Raw genomic sequence first — 27915 nt, forward strand, 5'->3', positions numbered from 1 at the left:
ACCACGGACCTCCACATCCGGGGTTTAAGGTGTTAACCACTCGGCCATACTTGAATGAGGAAACGGACTGTTTAAATTAGTGTTCTCAAAGAAAGACTGACGCAGACTGTTCCACAATAACAACGGAAAAAAGGGGAAAAAGACCTTAGCTTTCACTTTTACATATACATAAAAACCAAACGTTTTTTTTAATGCTGCTTTTATTTGCACTCATTTTGAAAATTCACACTGTACTGAAAAGACCTAACTAATAATAATAATAATTCGGGAAAGCGCAAACCATGAACGATACGAGCACTTTACTTCTGGTTGTAAGGCCATAAAAACTCTTTCGAATTCCAATAAATTAATGTTTAAAGACTTCTTTTTCTAAGAAGACCTCTTGGGGGGGAGGGGGGCGAGGGGGAGGTCGAATACGTTTCTTATTGTAATATTGTGCAATGGCCGTTTGAAGAGATGTGTCCCACGTATCGCTCACAGCTGACGCTTTTATGACCGTGAGACCACGTGGTCATATAACTTTACTGGCACTCCATGTCAATAGCGATATACTTTATATTAACAGCTATCCTTAAAAATAAGGACATAAACTTAAACAATACTTTTCAAAAGTTTACAAAAAGCCGTTTGAAAACAGCTAACGAGTCAATTGCTGACAGTGAAGAACCATTTGATAGATCTTCACAATAAATATATTAAATAAATAAATAAATAATTATGATATTTTTCTAATTTAAGCCTTTAAATTTTAGCTTATATGCTTTCTAGTCTAATTAATTAAGCTCGCGAATCAAAACTTAAAGAAAACTATTCAAAAATTCCTCCATCTTTAGTGTTGAAATTCATCAATTTTACTTCTGCTATATCATTTATAGTTGCTAAATGGTAAAAGCAGTTCTTAGTTTGATGATGCTGAACAACCGGATACTAAAAGAAACTTCACTTTGTTTTGACTCATAAGGGTACCCGAAGCATTTCTCGCTACCCCATTTCTTCCTATTGATATAAACGCGTCGTAATGTGAAGTAATGTAGTATTTTGCTGATGCATAAGTGTTGTAGGTCGATGAGCTCTGTGCTTCCTTAAAGATTGTTTCATCGCTAGGTGTAGTCTGTAAAATAAAAGGAATAACTTCTTGAGTGTTGCGATAATAGTTGACCTGAAAGAAAGAGCGCCTTTACTTTACGCCTGTAGCTAATGCATAAGTTGACACTTTCTGAATTACTGATCTCCTTCAAAGAGGCCTGTTTGTGCCAATAAGAGGCGAAAAGATATTGCCCGAGGAATGATGAGGGAAGGCTTTTAAAAATCAATATATTCCTTTGTTTACCTGTTGAGAGAGGAAAGCTAAAACATAGAGAAGAGAACTAGGATTCCAAATGACAACGTACCGTAGAATAAAGATCTCCATTTGCGTTAATAGCCACAAAACGCCCAGTTTTAATTCCTTTAATACGCTTCATTCCCTTTCCCACGGAGTGCACCTCAAGTTTGGCTAAAAGAAAGCGGAAAAGTGAAAATTAGTAAAGCAAACTTTTGCTTTCACGTTAATAACGAAGGACGTGCTAGTAAACGTGCTTCAAATACCGAAACTTTTGAAGTAGATGATCTACAGATGATCTACATCTACAGCGCTCTTGCCTTTTTACCTTTATTGATTTACAGACTTTTAAGATCCACTGAGGCCCTATTAGCGTCATTTTATACTGTCTCACGAGTGGATTCGTTAATAAGTGCATCACTCAGAATAAAGCGATACGAGTGACTTGTGCTATGCTGAACTTACTAAAATCGTTAAGATTTGAGAACATAGGAATAAAAGGCTAGGAAACATAAAAAAAGAGCAATTTAGAAAAAAAAAGCATAATTATGCCATGTAGACATGCCATTTGTTTGAAACAGTCACTTTTTTTTTTAACTGTTTTCAACTGGAACTTTCTCGACATTCAAGCAAATCTCTAAAGAAGATCTTCCCTTTTCAGTCAAAGTAGATCACGCTAAACCCGGGTTCGAAACTCGGTCCTTTCAGTAAACTATCGACGGAGGTTCTCCTTTTGGCAATTGCTAAACACTGAAGACGACCGCATTATACAAATCATTTCTTACTGTATTCACTGGTGCAGTCTACGCTTCCACTGACCGTCCCGTCGCTGGTGATCTGAAGGAGGACTCCGGTCTTCCCATAAAGACGCCTAGTACCGATATAAGAAGTTGTTTGCGATGCAATCTGATTTATGTTCGGGTTGGTAGAGAGAATAGAGCGTCGATAACGACGAGATGAGAAGAGTTCTTTAAGTCCCCATTCCACGATAGGGTCGATTGATGCTGGTGAATTCTTCACATTTTGCTTAAGTACAGCAGACTGACAAACTTCCAGAGCGAAGAGAAAAGAGAACAATGTGTACTGTGATAAAAGAAAAGAATTGATAGGTTAAGCTGCATTGATTAATAAACCTCGTTTATCTAGGTTTCAATGAACTGAGTAATTTAGTGAAACCGTTTGTTACTTCCTTGGCTGTAGACGTGACCTGGCATATCTACAAGGTCATCTGTGCCAAGCAGAGGTTTCTCAGTTATGGTTTAACCCAGGGTATTGCATTCATCTCCGGGAATCGACCATAAGACCTACTGCTACTTTGAAACCAGCGCTCTTGTAACTGAGATACCCCTGACACGCACGCTTGCTTGTGACCTTGCCTTACAGCTATAGGCATTTTGACATCAAGATTACCCCTGACTGTACCTGCATGTGAGAATTTTATCTTGGTTTTTTCACCTGCTATAGACAGTAGTTTTGCTTTCTCTATTTTTGGCCTGCTTTTTTTAACATCCAACACGCGGTTTCGGCGAGTTCATAAAAAAATGATAGGCCGAGTTCTTAGAGGATCCCAGATGGACCAATATTCATGGACACTGATCATGATTTTCTGCGGTTATTTCACACGTTTTACCAAACAAAAACTAAATTTGCCGGTTATTTTGCCTGATAAAAATAGACAAAATTAACCATTTTACAATAGATGGCATCAGAAGTGTGTTAAATTTGCAGCAAAAATGAAGAGCAAACAGAGATAGTTCTAAAAAAAAAGTTAAAAAAAAAAACATATAACTCTCCCTTTTTTTGGCCTCAAAGCTTAATTATCACTGAAAATCGCAGAGAGTACCCTTAACATTATTTTCTGGTGCATTGACACAGAATATTCCAGGCGTTCAGCTAGTAGAAAATGGCGCGAATGGAGAGTTGGGGGGAAAAACTGATTAAACGTTCTAGCATCTCCTTAAATCCTTATATGCAAGTAAAAGAACTTTCATACTGGTAAGAGAGCAGCCTTGCCTTCTGGTGATACCCATAAAGTATTTGTAGCAACAAATTTTAAAAGCACTGTTCCCAAGTCTATTAATGATTTTATACCAGTGAAGTTAAATGAGAAATAACTTGGTAACTTTTTCGACCCGGTCCCTTAAAGTCAAGAAAATCCCACTTAGAATTCAAACATATAAGCTTTCGTCTGTAGAGTCAAAAGGTAGGACTACATTGCAAAAGATAAATAAATACTAATGATCAGAGCAGTACAAACTTACCAAAATCATCTTGTGTACTGGCGGGTTCTGGAGATATGGCTGGAATCACGGAGGTTTTTATTTCTAGATGGAAGGTGAGGAACTTCTCCACGTTTATGTTACCTGCACTGTGCAGCTGTTTGTCTTTTTATACACGGTGAATGTCGGTTAAGTGGGCTGAAATTAATAGCACAGAATGACAAAATATTTTTACGAGAATGTTGTAATTGTTAAAAAATGTCCGCAAATTGGTGGGCGTAGTACGGTACTTCAGTCTCAGCCGGATCACAAAAAGACCAGTTAAAACGAATTAGGGGAATTATATAAACTTGAAAAAGGTTCTAACTAAGTTAATTCATTCGTGAAATTATTCAGCCGGAAAAGACTTATCCAGGCATGAAGAAAGAAAGAAACCTTAAAGAAACAAAAGAAACAAAGTTCCATTTAAACTATCAGACATCGATTTATATGAAGATTAAGCACAGTTTGCAAACTACAAGCTTCAATAAAAGGTTTGCGACTGTCTTCGTTTTTCTTTTACAGTTGAGTTTCCAAAGAATGTATTTTTCCTAGTTGTGAACCGCATTAACATCAGGTGCAACATTCATTTGTTATGCTAATTATTTTCAAACTCGGAAATTACGCTGTATTATCTAAATTTAGAAGTTACGACAAGATAAAAGAATATGATTGAACTAAGATTAATTTGGACCTGGTTAACAAATCAGTTGTTACATTAAATTTAAGCCTGTTACAGTGGAAGCTAGCTGTGTCACTTGACAAAGGGACATTATCTTCAGTTCTTTTTAAGTCTAGTAATGAATAATATTTAAATCTTGTAAACCAATATCGTACAGAATAAGTTTGACTTAGGAAATAAGTTAAAGTGAATGGTCATGAATTTTATCATAAAGTGAAAATGTACAGGAAGTGGTTTTTATATTTCTGAGCATAAGTTTTATTTCGGGGAGAGCGGATATTATTTCTTTTTTTCCTGTTGTACTTGTTACTCGTGAGTAGCACACGGTTTGGAGAAAACAAATTCATAAGTACAAATACAATATTATTAACTGACTCACGCCGGAAGTTGGAAATCCGGAAGTTTAATCGACAGTTCTCTTCCGGAAATAGGGACCATGAGTTTTAACGGTTCCCTTAGCGAATAAGAATATACAGACAGGGAAAAATTCTTTTTATGTTAACGAAATTTTCGATATATTTTTGACGATATCACAGTAAGGTGATAAGAATTTGACCCTTAACTGGTTTGTGTTGAGCCGCACCGTTTCAATACCACCGACGTCAGTAGTACCTGCGATCGCCTGCGTTAGTTCAGTTGCTTAGGGATTCAGTATCATTCTTCGGAAAATTTAGATACAATCTAAAGTTTTACGAAAGTGAGAATTTTCCTGATTTCTCTCTCTAACACATTTTTGAATCCGAAAATTTTACGTTTCCTTCGATGAACGACAAATAGCTTTTCTGGGGAGTGAAATGCAACCTCAGAAAATCGTTGGGAATTGATTCGATAGGCTTCGAAAATTGTACATGAATGGAACGGTCATCTAGAAATTTTTAGTCGTCCTCAAGCCATAAGAAATTCAAGGCAATTTTTGCTTCTCCGAAGAGGTATTTGACAAAAAACAGTCGTTGGGTGCCCCTGATATTTTTTAAGTATATCTGCTTGACTAAACATCCCTTTTATAGTTTTTTTTATTTATAGAATCTGCCGAGGAACAGAGAAATGAAAACGGGAACTTAACATCGATCGATTGAGGTAAGCTTGAATATTCTTTGATTAAATAATAATAATTAAATAATTATATTTGGCTTTAACATGATCTCGGAGGGTGTAAAGCCGATAACCCCCATCCTCGATTTTCGTAATTCTTTAGGTCATATGTCACTGAAATCGTCCAAAACAGCAATGTTCATTCCTTTATGGTTCAGCCTCGGTGAAAAATGAGACGTTCACATAGTAAAAAAAGGGTGTAAAGCGCTTTTGAGAGGTTTATTATATCGTCCCGGTGTACCTCACACGAAGTATTTTTACTGAGGACAACGTTTTTACCTCCTTTGGTTGAAACTTGGGACCGTTTTGCCCCCCTGGTTGAAACGCGGGACCGCTATTAATGTCGTCATAGACTTCAAAACCTTTTAAATGCCTTAGTTACCGTTTGCTGGACTGTAGGTACCTTCCTCCCCAGTTATTAGCGAGCTTTAGTAGCTACAACCCCGGCTCATTCAAAACGTCACTAATCAGTTTCTTGCGCTAATTTTGATTTTATTCCAAAGAGCTTGAAAGGTCAATTGTTGGTGAATTTCTGTGGAGTTGAATTCTTGGTGACGCACCCAAATTTGGAGGAGATAACTATTGCTGTCAAACTGCCACAGGCATGTCAGGTCAAGTCATTCTGCCCCGAGAGGCGCCCCGGGAGGGAGGGAAGAAATTCTTAAATGCTGTGCGCCAAAAAATTTATGAAATAAAACTAGCTTTGGACTGTTTCATTTTTAACCAGCGAAAGAAAAGAATAACTTTCCCCCTGTTTTCATGAACTCGGAATGAAACTTTTCCTGTTCTTTGTCACCTGATACACTGTAAGCAGCCTCGAGATAAGGGGGGAGCCCGGTCTCCAAAAAAAATTGGCGGATCCAGTGACGGAACCTCCCCTGGATCCGCCACTTGTAAGGGTTCGGAAGCAACTAATATTTCTAGCACGAGTGGCGCTGAGCACTTCTCTTCTTTTTACTTTATAAACTAGCCTTGCTGCTGCACTCGAGAATTACTACAAGAGAATCTATACTATGTCAGTTAGTAAATCTTATCGTGACAGTTTTTCAAATCACATGAATAAAATTATGCTGTGTTTTTCTTGCTAAAAGTGAAACTTTAATAATATAACTAGAAAAAAAATTTTGCTTTGCAAGCAGAGGCGATGGGTATCCGAAAACAATTACATTTTTTGAATATCCCTGGAATTTAGTTTAGTGGCAGAATTCAGCGAGCGTTTCATTAAAAAAATCAGTCAGTTAAAAAGTGATATACGGTCCTGTCGATGTAAGAATTTCAGTCTCAAACAAAAGTCAGGTCTGATAGGTGGGTTCGGACACCCCAGACCCTTCCCCTAGATCCCTCACTGCTTTGGTGGCCTTTGATATCCTTCTTTCAGTATTCGGTAATTCTAACACTAGCTATAGTTGCACGTTTTGAACTTGAAACGCAATTATTATAAACGGCAGGTAAAATATAAGAAGTGCACAGCGCCCCTCCAGCAAGAAGGGTGCATCAGTCGGTAAATTTCAGGGCAAGAGTTTCATTCTTGACGTTTTCATGAAAACAGGAGGAAAAGTTTTACTTTTCTTTAACTGGTTAGAAATGAAATAGTCCAAAGCTAGTTTTATTTCAGAAATGTTTTAGCGCAAAGTATGGAAGAATTTCATCCCGGGGGGGAGGGGTTACTGCCATATATGGGCTATATAGGTATGTGCCGCTTTGTATTGTTTTCAAGCAGTTTACTCTAGGATAGGGTATATAAATCAGAGCGTTTGGATCTAGAATAGGGTATCGTTTTTCATGAAACTGATCAGTTGGTTGAAGATTTTATCTAGACTAGGGATTGTGGTATAAGGTTTTGTTCTGGCTAGACTACTGTTCTAGTGACCTCAGTAGTTTCTGGAAAACAGCTACTATAGGATAGGGGGGATTAGGGGAGTTTACTCTAGTACAGAGTAGCAGAATTCAGCTGAACTAGCTCTGGTATAGGTTAAGGGTTCCAGGGTCCCAGTGGCACATCCCCACCCACAAATTCCTCAAGTAGCCCCCCCCCCCCCCCCCCCCCCCCCCGCGGGAATTTCTTCCCTCCTTCCAAATGCACGGGGCAGTATTATACGTGACGTGACATGCGTTGCATGACTGCACTGAAAACTGGTTTGCCTGTGGCAGTTTGACAGTTGTTTTCGTTTTGCCGAGGCGGCAAGTGAAATTGTAATGGTTATAAGTTCAAATTCCTCATTCATTTCCTTAATTCTTGAGGTCTTTCCGAGGAATCTTCTGAAAAGTTTTACGGACTCTTTAACTAACACAGTCTCAGGTCGGTACCGTCGGATCAAATTCGTTGATTCGCATAAATCGCTGCATAAAAATCAGAAAACGGAACAGATTACTCTAGACTCGACTGTTGTTGTATTTTTTACCACGTTGTGGACTTTTTAACACTTAATAATGTAACTGAGCTCTGTTTTAAAAAATCTGCACACATTTTGGACCAATATTGTTTCGAGAAGTTACCGAATAACTAAAGGTTTGGCGCCAACCGTAAATCGCATTTGGTTGTGCCTTGGTCAGAGGTTACGTTTTTTCGCCCGTCTTTAGTGTAAGATTTGCATTTGCTTCGCTTCGTCAGCGCTCGTAATTTCATTTACCCAAAAAAATTATTTCGCTTATTTGAAGAAAAACAAAAATACTCTTTCAGGCTAAACAAGCCTTGGTGGTGAAAGCCATGTACCAGTCCGCTTTTTTAGCTTGTGAAAAAGTGCTAAATTTTGACCGTTGATTAAGCGATTTTGAGTCAACAACTTAAAAAATCTCTTTTTGACCAAATCGCGAAGTAATCAGTTAAAAGTATAGAGGAAAGATAGTAAAAATATGAAGTGTCATTATACTTTACTAGACAACTTTATTTTAAAATATGCGAGCCACTGAATATGACTATAATTCGGCATGATTTTTGCCCATTTAAGGCCTCGAAAAAAACATTCGTTGAAAAATATCATTAACTCGATCGTTCTTAAACCAACGATTTTGTAAGTAGGGCCCATAGGCTTTATTCTGGCTGAGTTTGAGGCCAGGCCATTTTTTGCCTATTTCCGCGTCTAGTTGATAATTACGCGGAGCCGCTCTTATGTCCAAAAATACATGGACTCGTACCCAGTTCTCCTCGGTTTGAGGTTTCTCGTATTAAACCGCTTGAGGAAAAATTAAAAAAAGTAAGCACGATACATTTTCCGGCTTTTGCACTACAATGATTACTACAATATAAGAGTGAAAGAAAGGTCCCTAACTTGACTGAATTATGAATGCATTTTGAATCTTTCTTATCTTGATCAAACTTAAGGCGATTTTAAAAAAGAAGCTATTATAGCACGTGACAACAGGAGAGCGTCATTTAGCTTCTGTTCTAGAACAACATTTATTCAAGTCAAACCGCTTTTTACGTCAATAACTCTTATATAGAGTCATATTCATCTGTCATTAGGAGAAATGATATACATGTACAAATGAGGCTATACACTATTTGCAGGACATAAATGTTGATAAATAAATAATGACCTTTTTACCCTCAGCACTATTTATAGTGAAAGTTTCAAGTGGCGATGAGCGCGGGCAAATAACTGAAACAAGTAATTCAAGTGAAACATACTAAGAATCCGAAGCAGTTGGCAAACAGTCTGCTATTTACAATAGTGGTCTAGGAGTTAAACTCGAGCCTACCAAGAAACAAATCCGGCCAGTAGTCACTGGGTGGGACTTGAGTTGAAGGCCTGCATCACATGGCGGCAACTGCCGCTCTCTGACTAAAATAATCGACTAGCTAAAATAATCGACAGTTAATGTTCTCACCAAGGAATAAATGGCTGCTCTTGAGATGACTAGCTGTCCTTGAATTCCAATTGTAGAAGATATGATGAGGAGAAGATCTCGAAGTATGGCCCTTTGAAATGGGAAATAATGCAGCAGTGTGTTACAGCATCACATTATATAGGATTTTGGAGGGTAGAGCTCTTGAGAGATTGACACGCAGGAAGGACGTGCTAAAAAAAATGCAGAAATCCGCGGTTCTCCCAGGTAAACTCAATATCGCTCGGACGTTTCAAGTGGTCTCGTGAGGTCACGTGGAGCAGCATAATGGCACATGCAGTTAGAAGAACAGATCTTTTTCAACGATTTTAAGCGATTTATTGACTTAAAGATAACTATAGTGGTTAATTTCTAAAGTTTTGATATAGAACAAAAGGCAATAGTAATTCTTACCCGGACGTTACATATTTAATTGAGGTCACGCTTGCTGACCCATTAAGTTTATACAACTTATACACCTGTGAATTTGTACGTTTTACAGTGCATAACAATTAAATTAATTGATTTGATCTGTAGAAAATTAATGGAAACTCTGTATCATTATGTTAAAAGATGACATTGAAAGGAATATTTAACAACCTTGTTTGTAAGATAGTTGAGGTTGATAGTGGGAAAAACAACTTGAGAACAATACGAATGTTCGACAAAAGACTTCTTCAGGGACTAATCAAAAGACGTGATAAGACTTAAGTATTTCCACTGGCCGATAACAAATAATTAGGTTAACTAGGAAATATCACGAACTTACTGAAAGGTATGTGTATTAAAATATTTATGATGGGAAGTTATTTGTTACGTGACCTGGTATAGTTTGGCTACGAAGAAAAGACAAGATAACAGAAAAACTAATAGAAATGTATAAACTATATATAAAGACAGATTACAGTTCATCAAGTTTATTGGTTCCTAGGGCGAAGGGTCTTAGGGTCGTGAATAATGTGATTTTCGAACGCCTTCTTGAAAGAATTACGTCAATTCAGTTAGTTTTTCAATAGAAATAATAAGCACAAGAGCGTTGGAACATTCACCGTGAACATAGAGAAATGCTTGATCTAAATTTAGTATTCATGCAGTTGCTTAGTAGCTCAACCTCATGGCCTGCTAAGCATAACAACTACGTTCCAAATAACCAAATTCCGGGCGCTCTTGTTGTAACAAATGCCAGCTACAAACAAACCTCTTAGTTTTGACGTTTTTCCTGGTCACATATATACGTAATATCATATCAAATACATAGTGAGAATCCACGCTTCCGGAATACCCGTTTCACTTCCCTATTGTTGTTACGGAGAAATGTTACGTGAATGGCCTACTCTATTCCTAGGAAATCTCACTCAAAAAAGGCTTAACCTCGTCGCAAAGCGGATAGCCGGGGTGCCCAGAGTATTTTCATCTTTCAGGAATAGGCTGAGGTCGTCTGTTGAAAGAAAAATCAAGAATAATTTGGGAACTCGTTAAAAAAAAAACAATAGAGCTTATGATGGTCTTTATTGACTAACTCTATCGGTTTACAACAAAAAGTAATTTTTCAGTTCAAATAAAGTTGCGAAGGACAATATGCTGATATTTTCATACAAAGCTTTATAAAGATTAAAGCTCTTTCTCTCAAATTCCAAAGAAACAAGCGTTCTTTATCACAAGCTATTAGTGCAAAACAGCGTATAATCCATTGTAAAACTATACAAATTTTAAACTTGATAACAAGGATTTTAAAAAAATCTGTTTATGAAGCTACGTTTGAAACATCCAGTTCTGATGGCTGGAAGGAGGAAGGGGTAAGGTGGTCCACTAATGGCCGGCCATCAAGAGACATAGTAACACTCTTCTACAATCTTCTCTGAGATATTTCCAAAATTTGTGGAACTAGTTTAACCGAAGCAGAACGCCCTATTTTTGGAATTTATCTATCCTTAAAAGATATTTATTTTAGCTAGCGGAACCCCAAAGTTAGTTGGCATATAAACCGACCGATCGAATAAGCGCTTCAATTTTAAGAAAATAGATAAAGCAACTGATATGAGGAAATAATCTTGTCAAACCAAAACAACTGAAAATGAGAAGGAAGTGGTTTAGAAATTTCGCAGGGTCAATGATTATCAGAGAAATGGCATAATATATATATATATTTTTTAACGCACGATCGATAATAAGTTCATCAATACTAGTACAATGTTAACTTTGCAACGTGAGTTAGAGAGGAAGTGATCTTTCCATTTTCTTTTTCTTTTGGCTTCCTGAGAACTCAAGAGTTTTAGTTTCCGTAGCGAACACTAACCACAAAGAGAAAATTTTTTTCTATGTTAGTTGGCGACTGATGATTATGATTTGGAGTCTACGTACGTTAAGTGGAAAAAGCCAGACCTTAATCAACAGGTCAAACACATCAATCTGACGCTTTCTCTAGAGATGCGTGCACGCGCATCTCTTAATTTTGTTAACTTTAAATTTATGTAGCGTATTGTTTTCCAACGCAATGTAACGTATACTCTACATTCTAATAGGCACGTTTTATCAGCTATAAACTTCCAGAACCGTCACACTGGCGATGACGGATGTACCGTCGAAACATGTTTGCTAAAATTAAAAAAAGTCGCACTATTTTTAAAAATTGCTGCGGTTTTCCTGTTTCTCGACGATTTGAATTCAATTATTAACTTGGTATAGGTGGAGCTGAACCAAACTAAGATCACTGGACACTTGCCTTAGTAGGGAGCTTAAGAATCTACGACTACGATAGGTTTAATGATCAAAACAACAGCTCTCCACGTGCATCACGCTTTTTAGTACATTTCTTTGACGTCCACTGCACGACTACGACGTGAAACCTCCTAATTTCACGTTTTATGGAGGACGTGGACATACGACGACCAATCTTCCTTCCTCTTTTTGAACCTCAATAAAATCCTTAAGAATTCAACCCCAGGAAAAGTCGCCTGCATTTGACATTTTATCGGGTCCAAATAGACGCGATTAAGTTTGAAAGAAGGCAAATTCATTTTCTTAGCGACGTTTTCACTCCTGCCGTCGTCGTCGTCGTCGTTGCTTAAGGTCCCTAGTATGTACGTATTCACTAAACCACACCAAAATTTCAGCACAGGTTGGCTGGGGTCGAGCTTGCTTAAAAGTTGGATGACAAATAAATCAATATCCAGTTGCTAAAAGAAGGCTATATTTTTGCATCTTTCCCCGGCAATTCACGCTTTTGAGCGCATGTCGGGTAATCAGGGTCCAGTTGTTTGAAGGGCGGTTATTGGTAACCAGGGATTAAATCTTGATCCGTGTTGAAATTTGTTGGTTCAAAATCGTTTCTTCAATTCATTTTCACACGTCATTTAAGAGCGTCCACACATCAACTTGTAGGCAAAAGTAATAACAAGGAATTTGCTTTGTGAGCGTGCAGATTTGAAGTCTAATGTTGGGCTTATTCTGTGTTATCTTAATCCTGTTTCAAACAACCGCATCCCGACTAAAAAAGCGGAAAATTAAAGGTTTGTGTGGAAATTCAAGGCTAAAAAGTCCTCCTTTGTAGAATCTATTAAGACTGTGTATTTGGAAAATCTGACAATAGTCATGTTACGGAGAAGCTCTGGACAAGATTACTCTCGGATGGAATTTTATTGTTGAATGTGCTCTCCCTATATTTTTTTCTGTAATTGTTTGTACAGCCCTTAAATAAAAATTACAGAGAATGTATTTAAAAAATCAACTTCTGTAAAATAAACTTCGCAACAAATCAAAAACATTGAAAGGAAACACAGCAAATACAAAAGAAGACAAGGATTGTAATTACGGTTTTTGAAAACAGTGCAGTCTTACGGTATCAATCAAAGTTTCTCTCTTGTTTTTATAAAGAGGAAACCTACGGGTCCTTGGCTGGTTGCGCCTTAATAGAGGTGCCCGTTAAACATAGGTTTGTTTTGCAAAAAATATGGCCGGGAAGAAACGTTTGAAACAAACTGAACCATTCGTCCGCACTTAATATGGATCATTGCTTGATACGGGTTTCAATTTTTAACGCTTGCTATGCCTCATTTCATGTTACGTAACTCTGTTTTTTTTGTAAATTCTTCGCAAACGTTAAGTTCAATAGCGAGAATAGAGGAGTAACTGGAAAAATGTAGCAAAAAGGACTTAGGCTGCCTTGGCAGAGCCTCCTTTATAGGAACAATTTAATACTCGATAGCGTGTTCTTCGCGACGGACCTGCGGGCAATCTTCCTTTACCATTACCGTGTTCAATTCGACCGTTCACTAAAATTTCCATTTCTTTGAAATAATTATAATCTACGTCATTGATCCCACGCATCCAAAAGAATGCGGATGCGATAGTTGCAGTTCTGTGAGAACCTTGAAATTCAGGGATGCGATCAAGAATGATTGATCGAATGGCGAAAAGATCATTTTCAATCTCATATAGTAATTGTGACACAAACCCTTTAACAACTTTGAATTTCATCTGTCTCAACAAGAACAATATAAACACATTACCATACAACATGCAGTAAGCGGTGTTTCTCTGAACATTAGTGATTTGCTGCACAGCTCAACCGAATCCAATTATGTTTCATTGAGCACAATTGATAACATTTAACATTTGTCGTTCGAATATTCACAAAGAGCAATGCAGTTTTATTTTTGTCAAGTTTTAAATGATCGAGACTCTTTCTAAAGAATTTATATACCAACAAATTGAAATCAGCTAAAAACAATTCGAAACTAAGCTTAAGAGGTACTGATATGCAATATTCTGATTTTATCGACAACAACGATAACAAATCAGTTGATTTCGCATACTTCACTGACATTTAGACTACGAACAGATTTTACAGGGTAAGAAAGCGAAGGAACAACTATGGAACTGTTACAGAAATGAATAATATTCAAACTGTGAAGTTACGAAAAAGTTCACCATTACAGTCATACTGCTCTATGATAACTAGAAGACTCTGCATGGCCCACAATGCTGTTTAGTTCACTTCTTCATTGTTAGTCTCCTCTAATAATTATGACTTCATTCATCACTTTTTTGGTTAACTTATTCTATAGTGTTGATGAGACGAAGCCGATTGAAAAGCTTTCATGAGTCTTAACCCTTGCAAAAGCACTGATGTATAGAATGTTTAGGGCGGGAAGCGTAACTTAAGGAGGGAGCGACTCTTGACAGTTTATGAGAAACCTGTGGCCCCCTAAGTGTCCAGCCCCAATTAATTGGAGACGCTTTCAAGGTCGAACTGGAATTTTGACATTTGGTTTTTGATGAAACGAGTTAACCTGAATACCCACAGAGAAACCTCCGGGGACATTTGGGCGGATAAAACACAACAATAGTTCTCACACCAAAAAAGACCAAGACCAACGCCTAATAACTTGTCAACGCCTTCAGTCAATTTGAAAATTTTAAAACTCGGAGTATTAGACTATCAGAAGACAGTCTCTGATAATTCCGTCAGTCTTATGTTGTGAAATTCCTTTCGTTCTTACCGCATAAAATCCTTTAGTTCTTTTGCTTACGTCGTAATTTCAAAATGCGGGCGATGTTAATTTAAGTGTACTTGACAGAACAATCAACTTTAACAAGTGCTGCTCTGTGGCACTGCTAGATCTTTCGCATTTCACCCTCGGGAGCTCTCAAATGACCTTTAAGCACATTCATTACAAACTAGCTGTTTCTTTTTCTCCTTTAACAGAAAAAAAAAACCCTAAGGTTTCTCATGAATCCATACTGTTGGTATTACAATGGCGTGAACTGATATAGTTTCGTCACATTCGTTGACATTGTTTGATCATATACGTGATTCATATGTTTATATCGTGATGCGGTGTGGTTACTTCATTGTGAAGTTGTTTTTCTTTTCATCATTTTGTACCTGATGCGGACGTTTCTAATTATATTATGTTTTTTTTTTTTTCTGTTACTATGTAAGGTGGTACATAATTAAGTAGTGTAGTTCCTTTATTAAGTGTCACGGTTAGATCGTCGTTATGCGACCTGGTTTCAGCCATCACGCGTTGCGGTTTTTTTCATAAACTTCGTGGCTTCCTTGACTTCCGGTGAAGTTTAACCTGCTTCAAGTTTTTAGTTTTTTCCGCAAATAAGAAAGAAAACAAAGATTCAAGGAGTTGGGAATTCTACCAAAATACTAAATACTAAATATTGAATGTATCTGATAAGATAAAATATGATTGGATCGTTCAAAATAATATCACTGCGAAAAGAGGTCAAAATACTCTTTTCAAAAGTAAGTTAATTACCCTACAGCAAAATAGAAATTCGTAGAAGAAAGTAATACTAATAATCATAACAACAATCTTTATTCCGCAGTCCATAAAATACCTATCGAAAGTTACAAACGTCAAGAATTAAAATAAAATTAAAAGTTACAATTAAAGTAGAATCAAAGTGCTAAGTTATAATTAAAGCATAGCCTATTTACGAAGCAGGAGTCTTAAAGAGCTCCGTGTTAACAATAAAAGGTAGCTGAAATGTCTTCCTTCGAAGCCTGTGAGAACATAGAATATAGAATATAGTGGATGGTGTTTGCCCTTGCTAATTTTATCATAAGATGTAGCGTCTTTTGTGAAGTCAGCCTCGCTAGCACCAGAAATCACGTAATGCCGGTAATGACGTAAATTTTGAGCCATCTACCGTCCTCCAGGTAGCTCTCTAAAACTCACTGAAAAAATTCAATACTTAAGAGCGTGTTCAGTTCTTGTTGGCAGATTGCGCCCATGGTTGCATTCTATTCTCTTACGGCCATTGCTCTGTGTCAACCCTCGTTCACTAACATTTACATCTCTTTGAAAGAAAGGTTAGGTGTTTGATCCTCGGCAATGTTTTTATTATATCAAAAGAATGCGGATGCAATCCTTGTAGTTGTGCTAAACTTCAAGCTAATTAAAAGAATTTTCTGAGAACCAAAAGTTAAGGGTGCGATCAGTGATGATGGAATAATGGGGAAAATATTACTTTAAAGTAGTGTTAAAGCAGTTTGGTCGAGCGCTAGACGATTGCCTGAGTTTGAGCTGCATTTAGATGATGTCCGACATTGGCAGCTGCATTCTCTACACTTAGTAGCAGACTCTGTGCTTCATCAATGTGGTTGAGTATCAACGCTATGTCGTCCGGGCAAATTACTTATTATTTCTAATCTCACTTATTTCCAGTTTTACGATTCTTCCAAGATTTCGGTAATCGACCCTGAATTCCCAATTTTACCTGATTTTCTAGTTAGCTACTGTTCAATTAGACACGTCATCCTTGTAAGAAACGGCAACTCGCTTGTTGTAATTTCAACGCTTTAATCCACGAAACCGGTACAAATTGTCATCATTTAATTCTCGCATACAATCGACCAAATACTAACTCGAAGACATGCTGAACAAGCACATGTAAAACTAGTCACGTGGTATATATTTATCACGCCATATAAGGAATAACAAAATGTTCACCTACATGTCAAAAATGTCAACCAAACGATTCTCACACTCCCCACTTTTGACACACCTCAGTGGTCAAATAATCTCAAAGTCAAAATCACAAAAGTTTTCTTCGAAGGACTTCGCGTACTGCTACATTCTTGCGTGGTCGCCCTGTAGGTGGATTACTGTTAACCACTGGTTGTGATCCTTGCAGTGGGATACTTGAATGACCCGGCACTTGGTTGTCTATCGATTCTGCTTCTACCTCGATAGCAATTAAGTGTTGGACCACTCTTTTTAGAATGCTTAAACGCTCTGGCATTATCAGACAATAGAGCTGAAGGTAGATCTCGCCTCCTTCCAAAACGATTGAAAGACACTCTCCTCTAAATGGGTAGCACGTGTTGATGCACATGTGTATGAACAGATCATGTCATAAGGGAAGAAGAGGGGAAAAAATATATTTCGCATTTTGTGGCATTAACGCTAGAAAGTCAACGTTCCCCATCATCAAAATAGATAAAGTTAGAGCCGTATTTTAATCGAAAACAATGTGGGGAAAACTGGTCTTAGATGGTGCCTTTCCTGACAATTTACCGCATAAAATAACCACAAGTTCCTCTCAATATCCCTAAAAATAGGGCTTACCTTCATGGTCCCTTACTTCCGCTACAAGGAATCGGTTGCACCGATTCGCTACGCCATCGTTGCACCCGAAAGATAAAAAATAAACTTCGCAAAGCAGATGTTTTCCACTCCAAAAACATCCTTTAACACGGTGCCTTTTCAGTGTGTAAGGAGGTATTTTCCAGAAATACGAGAAACGAGGAGATACAGCCATTACTGAAGCAAAAATGCTCCTTCGAGCGTTTTGTTTTGATTTCACTGAGGCCGCCATTTTCTTTAACGTGTTTAACAGGTCATAGTGGTCAGTGGTATTTCCTATCACGATGGTAGGTACTTCATATATTCAGGAAAAGGCTAAAATGAAAAAAAAGGGGGATTTTGGAGGGAACTTATGCTGTGCCCCTGAACACTCTTTACAACCTTGGAGAATTTCCTCAGTAAAGACATCGTTAGCATATGCTATATAATTATTCTCATATTATTCTCGTGTTTGCAGACTCAATCAGCTCTATCAAGTGAAATTTCATCTGTTGCAGTGTTCCAACAAACCCCGAGAGTCTTGACTAGTGCATCTGCTGTTCGGGTTGGTCCAACAGAGAACTTTATAAAAGATTCATCTTCTTCCTTGACTACTGCATTTGCCTTTTCAGTTTTCGTTTGCGCTATACTTTCCTCCTTGTTCTTGATGAGCTGAAGCAGTTCACTAAAATTTCAGTTCCACTTACATAAGTTAAAGGCTCCTTTGGCCATCAGTTCCTTTGAATCCCGGCTTGTAAAGTTCAAATCCTTCTTGAACGTTGTCAGCATCGGTCAAAAGGTCATCGACATAAAGGGATTTCTTCATCAACTCAACTAACTCCGCACGTGAATCTCTATGGGCATCCAAGTGATGTGTCAAAGTGGCTCCTTGAATGGATTGTTAAGGCCTCAGCCCAAACACAAGTCTACAAATATCGCAATTAAATGCCCTCTAAATTAAGAACATAAGGGTCTTTCAACCATAGGAACCGAAGCCTGTTTCTCTGATTCTCTTGTATGCTAATCCAAACTATCCGCCAGAATCGCCTCCAATCGTTTAACCACTGACCAAATTCCAAGAATAGTCTGATCCAATAAGGATATCAATGTCTCCGCAACGGTCATCCAAACTATCCGCTCCAAATGGCGGTAATTTCGGTTTTCTTCGCCAACATGATTGTAAGTCGGAGTCTAACGAGTTCGCAGCTTCAATTCCCTCCAAAGGTGTTCAAGTGTGGTGGTTCAGTTTTCATAGGCTTCAAATTCAACTTTGACTTCACATTGCTTGTTATGTAACTTCGCTGGCTTCCATTGTCAAACAATAAACGAACGTGCGACGATTTCGAGTTGTCCTCATTAAAGGCAGTACTCGGCTTCGTTGTCGGAAGAAGAACTGTTCCTTTGTTTGTAACAGTGTTCGTTGTACTGATGTTGTTAATATCCCCTTCAGGTTGGTTGCTCTTCTTTTCGCTGCGGTCACAAGATGAAAGCGTCAGGCAAATCGACTGATGATGGCCGCGTTGTTTACAATGGCGGCAAACCTCATTTTGGCACGTACTCGCGATATGACCTGGAGCCAAACACTTCAAACTTCTCCGTTCTTTCATCAAAATTTCCTTGCGTTGAACAAGATTTTGAACCTTTTCACAGGGAGCAGAGTAATGCAATTCCTTGCAATAAACACATCGAGGAATATTCTTCCCGCCATTTTGCTTGGCAAACAACGCGCTTGCGGTAGGAATTGGCGGTTTTCTAGTAGAAGGCTTGCGGTCGTTTTCACTTGTTTTTACGTGCTCGCTGGTTTCTCGAGCTTCAACTTCTTCTTTCTTAATCGTTAGTCCATACTTCATCCGTTGAGTTTCGAGCCACGTGTAGTCGAATTTCATTAGGCAGTTTAGACATAATTATCGAGATCAACAAGCTTCCATATTGCTCAGGAAATACACCTAACGAAGCTTGGCCTCCTGTGTGAACACTTATCTGGTCGAAAACATATCTTAGCGATGTTGGACGGTCGTTATGGCAGGGTGTTATTTTAATCAATTCGTCCAAATGTGTGGTGATAATCTGCTGTGTTTTGCCGAAGCGATCCTGAAGAATTCGCACGGTGTTTTCGTAATTCGAAGCTGTCAAGTTGAATTTATCCACTTGAGAAATTTCTGGGTTGTCATGAACGGCCGATTGAAAACTGCCCCAGAAAGTGTTCCATTTTGTGAATTCTCCTCGAAATTTGGGCAAAGTTAATTTCGGTAGTTTAGCTTTTGCTTGACTTGTTCTCGCCGTAACTTGACCTGTATTCGAATAACTTTCGCTGCGATTTTCTTCTGAACCAATTGATTTTTGTTTCAACTTCAAATCGATTTTTCGCTTGCATGCCATAACCTTTTCTATAGCTCGTTGAGAATCCTCGATCTTGCCATCGATATCTGTCACATTACACACAGTTAAGATTTGCTGCTCGTAATCGTTTAGCGTTTGCCATTTTGTGTCCAGTTGTGATAAATCACAAAGAAACGCTCGTAATCTTCGGTTAAAAGGAATGTGCTTTCCAATATTTCCTCGACTTCTGCTATCAGCTTTGTTGCGACTCCTCGTTGCCCTCCTCTGATTGCTTTCAATAGTTCCAAATCGTCGGCATGATTCAACCCTTGCCTTTTTGTTCGGGTTCGCCTTTATCGTTTAGTGGACTTCACTGCCTCACGTTGGGCGCCATGTAAGAAACGGAAACTCGCTTGTTGTAATTTCAACGCTTTAACTCTCGAAACCGGTACAAATCGTCATAATTTCTCGGCTCTCGAATTCTCGCATACTAACTCGAAGACATGCCGAACAAGCACATATAAAATTAGTCACATGATATACATTTATCACTCCATAAAAGGAATCACAAAATGATCACCATCAAAATGCCAATCAAACGATTCTGACAATCCTTACTCGGACTCACTCGTCGGACGAGATTATCCTTATACGAGATTATCCTTCCACTTCTAAGATAAAACTCATAGGCTTTTTTGAGTCTTATCCCCAAGTAAACAAGATTATTAAATCTATGTCATGATGTGTGTATAATTCGTCCCAAAAGCGTTACCCGTAAGCTTTTCGGTAAAATCATAGCGGGCAGTTTCATTTATTGTAGGATCCCTGGTCTCACGGGTTTTCTGTGTTGCTTGAGCGCGTGTTAATTTCTTTTTACGTAGATGAGTCACCCACATTTTGTAACACTTTTAAAAACAACACTTAATTGCCACACTCCAGGGTCCCCAAAAGGTTTTAAGGGATTCGGGATTTCCCTTATTCTAACGACGGGACTCGGGATTTTAAAGTAACATGGGGGTGATATTCAGCGGTATTGTTAGTAAAAACGCAAGGCCGATAGCCGGGGTGCCGTTATTTGCTCAGCTTATGATGATCTATCGGTTTGCAATAAAAAGTAACTTTTCAGTTCAAATAAATTAGCTAATGACATCATGCTAATTTATATAAACCTTTTCAGGAAAGTTTTACAAAGAAAAAGCTTTTTCTCTCAAATTCCAAAGAAACTTACGATCTTTGTCACAAGCTATTAATGCAAAACAGTGTATAATCCATTGCTAAAACTATACAAATTTTAAAACTTGATAAAAAAGGATAAAGAAAAATCTGTTTATGAGGCTACGTTTGAAACGTTCAGTTCTGATGGCTGGAAGGATGAAGGGATGACCTGTGTTCCGGCAGCAATCTGGACCGCGTAGGTGGTCCACTGATGGCCGGCCATCAAAATAGGTTGTGGTAACACTTTTCCACAATCTTCTATGAGATATTTTCAAAATTTGTGTAATTGGTTTAACCGAAGCGGAACGCCCTATTTTGGAATTTATCTATCCTAGCAAAATATTTATTTTAGCTAGCGAACCACAAACTTAGTTGGTTTATGAACCGACCCATCCTAAGGAATAAGCGCTATAATTTTAAGAGAATAGATAAACAACTGATATGGGACATGAGCTTGTTAAACCAAAACAATTGAAAATGAGAAGGAACTGGTCTAAAAATTTCGCAAGGTGCATGCTAACCAGAGGAATGGCATAATAATTCTTTTTAACGAACGATCGATAATAAGTTCATCAATACTAATATAATATGAACTTTGCAACGTGAGTTAGAGGGGAAGTGTTCTTTCCATTCTCTTTTTCTTTTCTTTTTTGGCTTCCTGAGAACTCAAGAGTTTTAGTTTCCTTAGCGAACACGACCCAGAAACAGAAAATTCTTTCTATGTTAGTTGACGACTGATGATTATGATTGATTATGATTTGGAGTCTATGTAGGTTAAGAAGGAAAAGCCTGACCTTAATCAACAGGTCAAACACATCAATCTGACGCTTTGTCTATACATGCGTGCACGCGCATCTCTTAATGTTGTTAACTTTAAATTTATGTAGCGTATTGTTTTCCAACGCGCAATGTAACGTATAAGAACAGGCACGTTTTATCAGCTATAAACTTTCATAACCGTCACACTGACGATGACGGATGTACCGTCGAAACATGTTTGCTAAAATTAAAAAAAGTCGCACTGTTTTTAAAAATTGCTGCGGTTTTCCTGCTGTCTCGACGATTTGAGTTCAATTATTAACTTGGTTTAGGTGGAGCTGAACCAAACCAAGACCACTGGTCAGTTGCCTTAGTAGGGAGCTTAACAATCTACGACTGACCACGACGACGACAACAACTTAAAAAAGCAATAGGTTTAATGATCAAAATAACAGCTCTCCACGTGCATCACGCTTTTCAGTACATTTCTTTGACGTCCACTGCACGAATACGACGTGAAACCTCCTAATTTCACGTTTTATGGAGGACGTGGACATACGACGACGAATCTTCCTTCCTCTTTTTGAACCTCAATAAAATCCTTAAGAATTCAACCCCAGGAAAAGTCGCCTGCATTTGACATTTTATAATAGACGCAATTAAGTTTGAAAGAACTAAAATTCATTTTCTTAGCGACGTTTTCACTGCTGCCGTCGTCGTCGTTGCTTAAGGTCCCTAGTATGTACGTATTCACTAAACCACGCCAAAAATTCAGCACAGGTTGGCTGAGGCCGAGCTTGCTTAAAAGTTGGATGACAAATAAATCAATATTCAGTTGCTAAAAGAAGGCAATATTTTTGCATCGTCGAAGACAATTCACGTTGAGGCTGACAATTCACGCTTTTGAGCGCATGGCGGGTGATCAGGCTCCAGTTGTTTGAAGTGCGGTTATTGCTAACCCGGGGTTAAATCTTGATCCGTATTCAAATTTATTGGTTCAAAAATCGTTTCTTCAATTCATTTTCACACGTCATTTAAGAGCGTCCACACATCAACTTGTAGGCAAAAAAAATAACAAGGAATTTGCTTTGTGAGCGTGCAGATTTGAAGTCTAATGTTGGGCTTATTCTGTGTTATCTTAATCCTGTTTCAAACAACTGCATCCCGGCTAAAAAAGGAGAAAATTAAAGGTTTGTGTGGAAATTCAAGGCTAAAAGTCCTCCTTTAAAGAATCTATTAAGACTGTATATTTGGAAAATCTGAGAATAGTCATACAACCTGACTTTAAATGTAACGGAGTAACTCTGAACAAGATTACTGTCGGATGGAATTTTATTATTCAATATGCTTTCCCTATATATTTTCTGTAATTTTTTGTACAGCCCTGAAATAAAAATTACAGAGAATGTATTTGAAAAATCAACTTCTGTAAAAGAAACCTCGCAACAAATTAAAAACATGGATAGGAACCAGCACAGCAAATACAAAAGAAGGTAAGGATTGTAATTAGGGTTTTTGAAAACAGTGCTGTCTTACGGTATCAATCAAAGTTTCTATCTTGTTGTTTTTTTTTTTTTAACCGGAAACCCACGGGTCCTTAGCTGGTGCGCCTTAATAGAGGTGTCCGTTAAGAAAAGGTTTGTTTAACAGAAAATATCGCCGGCAAGAAACGTTTGAAACAAACTGAACCATTCGTCCGCACCTAATATGGATTCTGCTTGATACAGGTTTCACTTTTTAACGCTTGCTATGCCTCATTTCCTGTCACGTAACTCTGTTTTTTTGGAAATTCTCTGCAAACGTTAAGTTCAATAGCGAGAAAAGAGGAGTAACTGGAAAATGTAGCAAAAAGGACTTAGGCTGCCTTGGCAGAGCCTTCTTTATAGGAAAAATTTAATACTCGGTAGCGTGTTCTTCGCGACGGACCTGTGGGCAATCTTCCTTTACCATTTACCGCCGTGCATGTTTAATTCGATCGTTCACTAAAATTTCCATTTCTTTGAAATATAATCTACGTCATTGATCCCACGCATCCAAAAGAATGCGGATGCGATAGTTGCAGTTCTGTGATTAACTTGAGACACTTCACGAGATTTTGCTGAAAACCTTGAAATTCAGGGATGCGATCAATGATTAATCGAATGGCGAAAAGATCATTTTCAATCTCATTCAGCACTTGTGACACAAACCCTTTAACAACTTTGAATTTCATCTGTTTCAACAAAAACAATATAAACAAATTACCATAGAACATGCAGTAAGCGGTGTTTCTCTGAACATTAGTGATTTGCTGCACAGCTCAACCGAATCCAATTATGTTTCATTGAGCGCAATTGATAACATTTAACATTTGTCGTTCGAATACTCACAAAGAGCAATGCAGTTTAATTTTTGTCAAGTTTTAAATGATCGAGACTCTTTCCAAAGAATTTATATTCCAACAAATTGAAATTGGCTAAAAACAATTCGAAACTAAGCTTAGTACTTTGATTGTCGTTGATTTCGCATACTTCACTGACATTTAGACTAGCAACAGATTTTACAGGATAAGAAAGCGAAGGAACAACTATGGAACTGTTACAGAAATGAATAATATTCAAACTGTGCACTTACGAAAAGGTTCACCATTACACTCATACTGCTCTATGATAACTAGAAGACTTTGCATGGCCCACAATGCTGTTTAGTCCACTACTTCATTGTAAGTCTCCTCTACTAATTATGACTTCATTCATCACTTTTTTGGTTAACTTGTTCTATGATTGCTTAATCTAAATTGGAAAGAAACTAGACAATGTAATTAGATACTAATAAAACACTGCTTACACAATAATGACTAGTGGTGATGAGACGAAGCCGACCGAAACGCTTTCACGAGTCTTAACCCTTGCAAAAGCACTGATGTATAGAATTTTTCGGGAGGGAAGCGTAACTTATGCGCAAAAAAACTAAACTATACTAAATTTACTTAGAGAGAGGGTGACTCTTCACAGTTTATGATAAACCTGTGATTCTCTAAGTGTCCAGCCACAATTAACTGGAGACGCTTTTCAGGTCGAACTGAAATTTTGACATTTGGTATTTGACGAAAGGGGTAAACCTGAGCACCCACAGAAAAATCTCCGGGGACATTTGGGCGGATGAAAGACAAGAATAGTTCTTACACCAAAAAAGACCAAGACCAACGCCTAATAACTTGTGAACGCCTTCAGTCAATTTGAAAATTTTAAAACTGAGTATTAGACTATTAGCAGACAGTCTCTGATAATTCCGTCAGTCTTATGTTGTGAAATTCCCTTCGTTCTTACCGCATAAAATCTTTTAGTTCTTTTGCTTACGTCGTAATTTCAAAAATTCGGGCGATGTTAATTTAACTGTACTTGACAGAACAATCAACTTTTTTTATTTTTCTTAGCACGTGCTGCTCCATGGCACCACTAGACCTTCCGCATTTCACTTTCAAGAGCTCTCAAATGCCCTTTAAGCACATTCATTACAAACTAGCTGTTTTTTTTTTCTCCTTTAACAGAAAATAAAGACCCTAAGGTTTCTCATGAATCCATTACTGCTGGTATTACAATGGCGTGAACTGATATTGTCTCGTCACATTCGTTGCATTTCAGGTATATTATTTAATATATGCCGTGGTTTTATCAAGTCTCGTACAGTCCTGTCCTTCTTCGTGACAGAGTTTGATCAAAAACGTGATTCATATGTTTATATCGTGATGCGGTGTCGTTACTTCATTGTGAAGTTGTTTTTCTTTTCATCATTTTGTACCTGATGCGGACGTTTCTGATTATATTATGTTTTTTTTTTCTGTTACTATGTAAGGTGGTACATAATTAAGTAGTGTAGTTCCTTTATTAAGTGTCACGGTTAGATCGTCGTTATGCGACCTGGTTTCAGCCATCACGCGTTGCGGTTTTTTTCATAGACTTCGTGGCTTCCTTGACTTCCGGTGAAGTTTAACCAGCTTCAAGTTTTTAGTTTTTTCCGCAAATAAGAAAGAAAACAAAGATTCAAGGAGTTGGGAATTCTACCAAAATACTAAATACTAAATATTGAATGTATCTGATAAGATAAAATATGATTGGATTATTCAAAATATTATCACTGAGAAAAGGGGTCAAAATACTCTTTTCAAAAGTAAGTTAATTACCCTACAGCAAAATAGAAATTCGTAGAAGAAAGTAATACTAATAATCATAACAACAATCTTTATTCCGCAGTCCATAAAATACCTATCGAAAGTTATAAACGTCAAGAATTAAAATTAAATTAAAAGTTACAATTAAAGTAGAATCAAAGTGCTAAGTCATAATTAAAGCATAGCCTATTTACGAAGCAGGAGTCTTAAAGAGCTCAGTGTTAACAATAAAAGGTGGCTGAAATGTCTTCCTTCGAAGCCTGTGAGAACACAGAATATAGAATATAGTGGATGGTGTTCGCCCTTGCTAATTTTATCATAAGATGTAGCGTCTTTTGTGAAGTCAGCCTTACTAGCACCAGAAATCACGTAATGCCGGTAATGACGTAAATTTTGAGCCATCTACCGTCCTCCAGGTAGCTCTCTAAAACTCACTGAAAAAATTCAATACTTAAGAGCGTGTTCAGTTCTTGTTGGCAGATTGCGCCCATGGTTGCATTCTATTCTCTTACGGCCATTGCTCTGTGTCAATCCGCGTTCACTAACATTTACATCTCTTTGAAAGAAAGGTTAGGTGTTTGATCCCTGGCAATGTTTTTATTATATCAAAAGAATGCGGATGCAATCCTTGTAGTTGTGCTAAACTTCAAGCTAATTATAAGAATTTTCTGAGAACCAAAAGTTAAGGGTGCGATCAGTGATGATGGAATAACGGTGAAAATATTACTTTAAAGTAGTGTTAAAGCAGTTTGGTCGAGGGCTAGACGAGTTTGAGCTGCATTTAGATGTCGTCCGACATTGGCAGCTGCATTCTCTACACTTAGTAGCAGACTCCGTGCTTCATCAATGTGGTTGAGTATCAACGCTATGTCGTCCAGGCAAATTACTTATTATTTCTAATCTCACTTATTTCCAGCTATACGATTCTTCCAAGATTTCGGTAGTCGACCCTGAATTCCCAATTTTACCTGATTTTCTAGTTAGCTACTGTTCAATTAGACACGTCATCCGTGTAAGAAACGGCGACTCGCTTGTTGTAATTTCAACGCTTTAATCCACGAAACCGGTACAAATTGTCATCATTTAATTCTCGCATACAACCGACCAAATCCCAACTCGAAGACATGCTGAACAAGCACATGTAAAACTAGTCACGTGGTATATATTTATCACGCCATAAAAGGAATAACGAAATGTTCACGAACATGTCAAAAATGTCAATCAAACGATTCTCACACTCCCCACTTTTGACACACTTCAGTGGTTAAATAATCTCAAAGTCAAAATCTCAAAAGTTTTCTTCGAAGGACTTCTCCGCGTACTGCTACATTCTTGCGTGTTCGCTCTGTAGGTAGATCACTGTTAACCACTGGTTGTGGTCCTTGCAGTGGGATACTTGAATGACCCGGCACTTGGTTGTCTATCGATTCTGCTTCTACCTCGATAGCAATTAAGTGAGGGACCACTCTTTTTAGAAGGCTTAAACGTTCTGGCATTATCAGACAATAGAGCCGAAGGTAGATCTCGGCTCCTTCCAAAACGATTGAAGGAAAGACTTGACACTCACCTCTAAATGGGTAGCACGTGTTGATGCACATGTGTATGAACAGATGTTATAAGGGAAGAAGAGGGCAAAAATATATTTCGCATTTTGTGGCATTAACGCTAGAAAGCCAACGTTCCCCATCATCAAAATAGATAAAGTCAAGTTAGAACCGTTAAAACAGTGTGGGGAAAACTGATCTTAGATGGTGCCTTTGTTGACAATTTACCGCATAAAATAACCACACGTTCCTCTCAATATCCCTAAAAATAGGGCTTACCTTCACGCTCCCTTACTTCTGCTGCAAGGAAACGGTTGCACCGATTCGCTACGCCATCGTCGTATCCGAAAGATAAAAAATAAACTTCGCAAAGCAGATGTTTTCCACTCCAAAAACATCCTTTAACACGGTGCCCTTTCAATGTGTAAGGAGGTATTTTCCAGAAATACGAGAAACGAGGAGATACAGCCATTACTGACCCAAAAATCCTCCTCCGAGCGTTTTGTTTTGATTTCACTGAGGCCGCCATTTTCTTTAACGTGTTTAACAGGTCATAGTGGTCAGTGGTATTTCCTATAACAATGGTAGGTACTTCATATATTCAAGAAAAGGCTAAAAAAAAAAAAAGGGGGATTTTGGAGGGAACTTATGCTGTGCCCCAGAACA

At 38.0% G+C, this 27915-nt stretch overlaps 1 protein-coding gene across 3 annotated transcripts; it reads right to left on the minus strand.

The window, feature by feature from the left end:
* Positions 1–182: 182 nt before the first annotated feature.
* Positions 183–27915, minus strand: LOC140931395 (fibroblast growth factor 1-like). 3 transcript variants are annotated; one of them, XM_073381206.1, is made up of 6 exons: positions 27529–27915; positions 9182–9272; positions 3583–3738; positions 2107–2404; positions 1392–1495; positions 183–1111 (listed from the first exon to the last, which is right to left on the minus strand). In XM_073381206.1, exons 3-6 carry the CDS (start codon positions 3589–3591, stop codon positions 899–901), a joined length of 624 nt encoding a protein of 207 aa, XP_073237307.1. In that variant the 5' UTR covers positions 3592–3738; positions 9182–9272; positions 27529–27915; the 3' UTR covers positions 183–898. The 3 variants fall into 3 exon arrangements, with proteins under 3 accessions (XP_073237307.1, XP_073237308.1, XP_073237306.1); XM_073381207.1 differs by lacking the exon at positions 9182–9272; XM_073381205.1 differs by lacking the exon at positions 27529–27915 and having other exon boundaries at positions 9182–10081.

This window comes from Porites lutea, chromosome 3 (genome assembly GCF_958299795.1).
Source record: "Porites lutea chromosome 3, jaPorLute2.1, whole genome shotgun sequence".
Lineage (NCBI taxonomy): Eukaryota > Metazoa > Cnidaria > Anthozoa > Scleractinia > Poritidae > Porites > Porites lutea.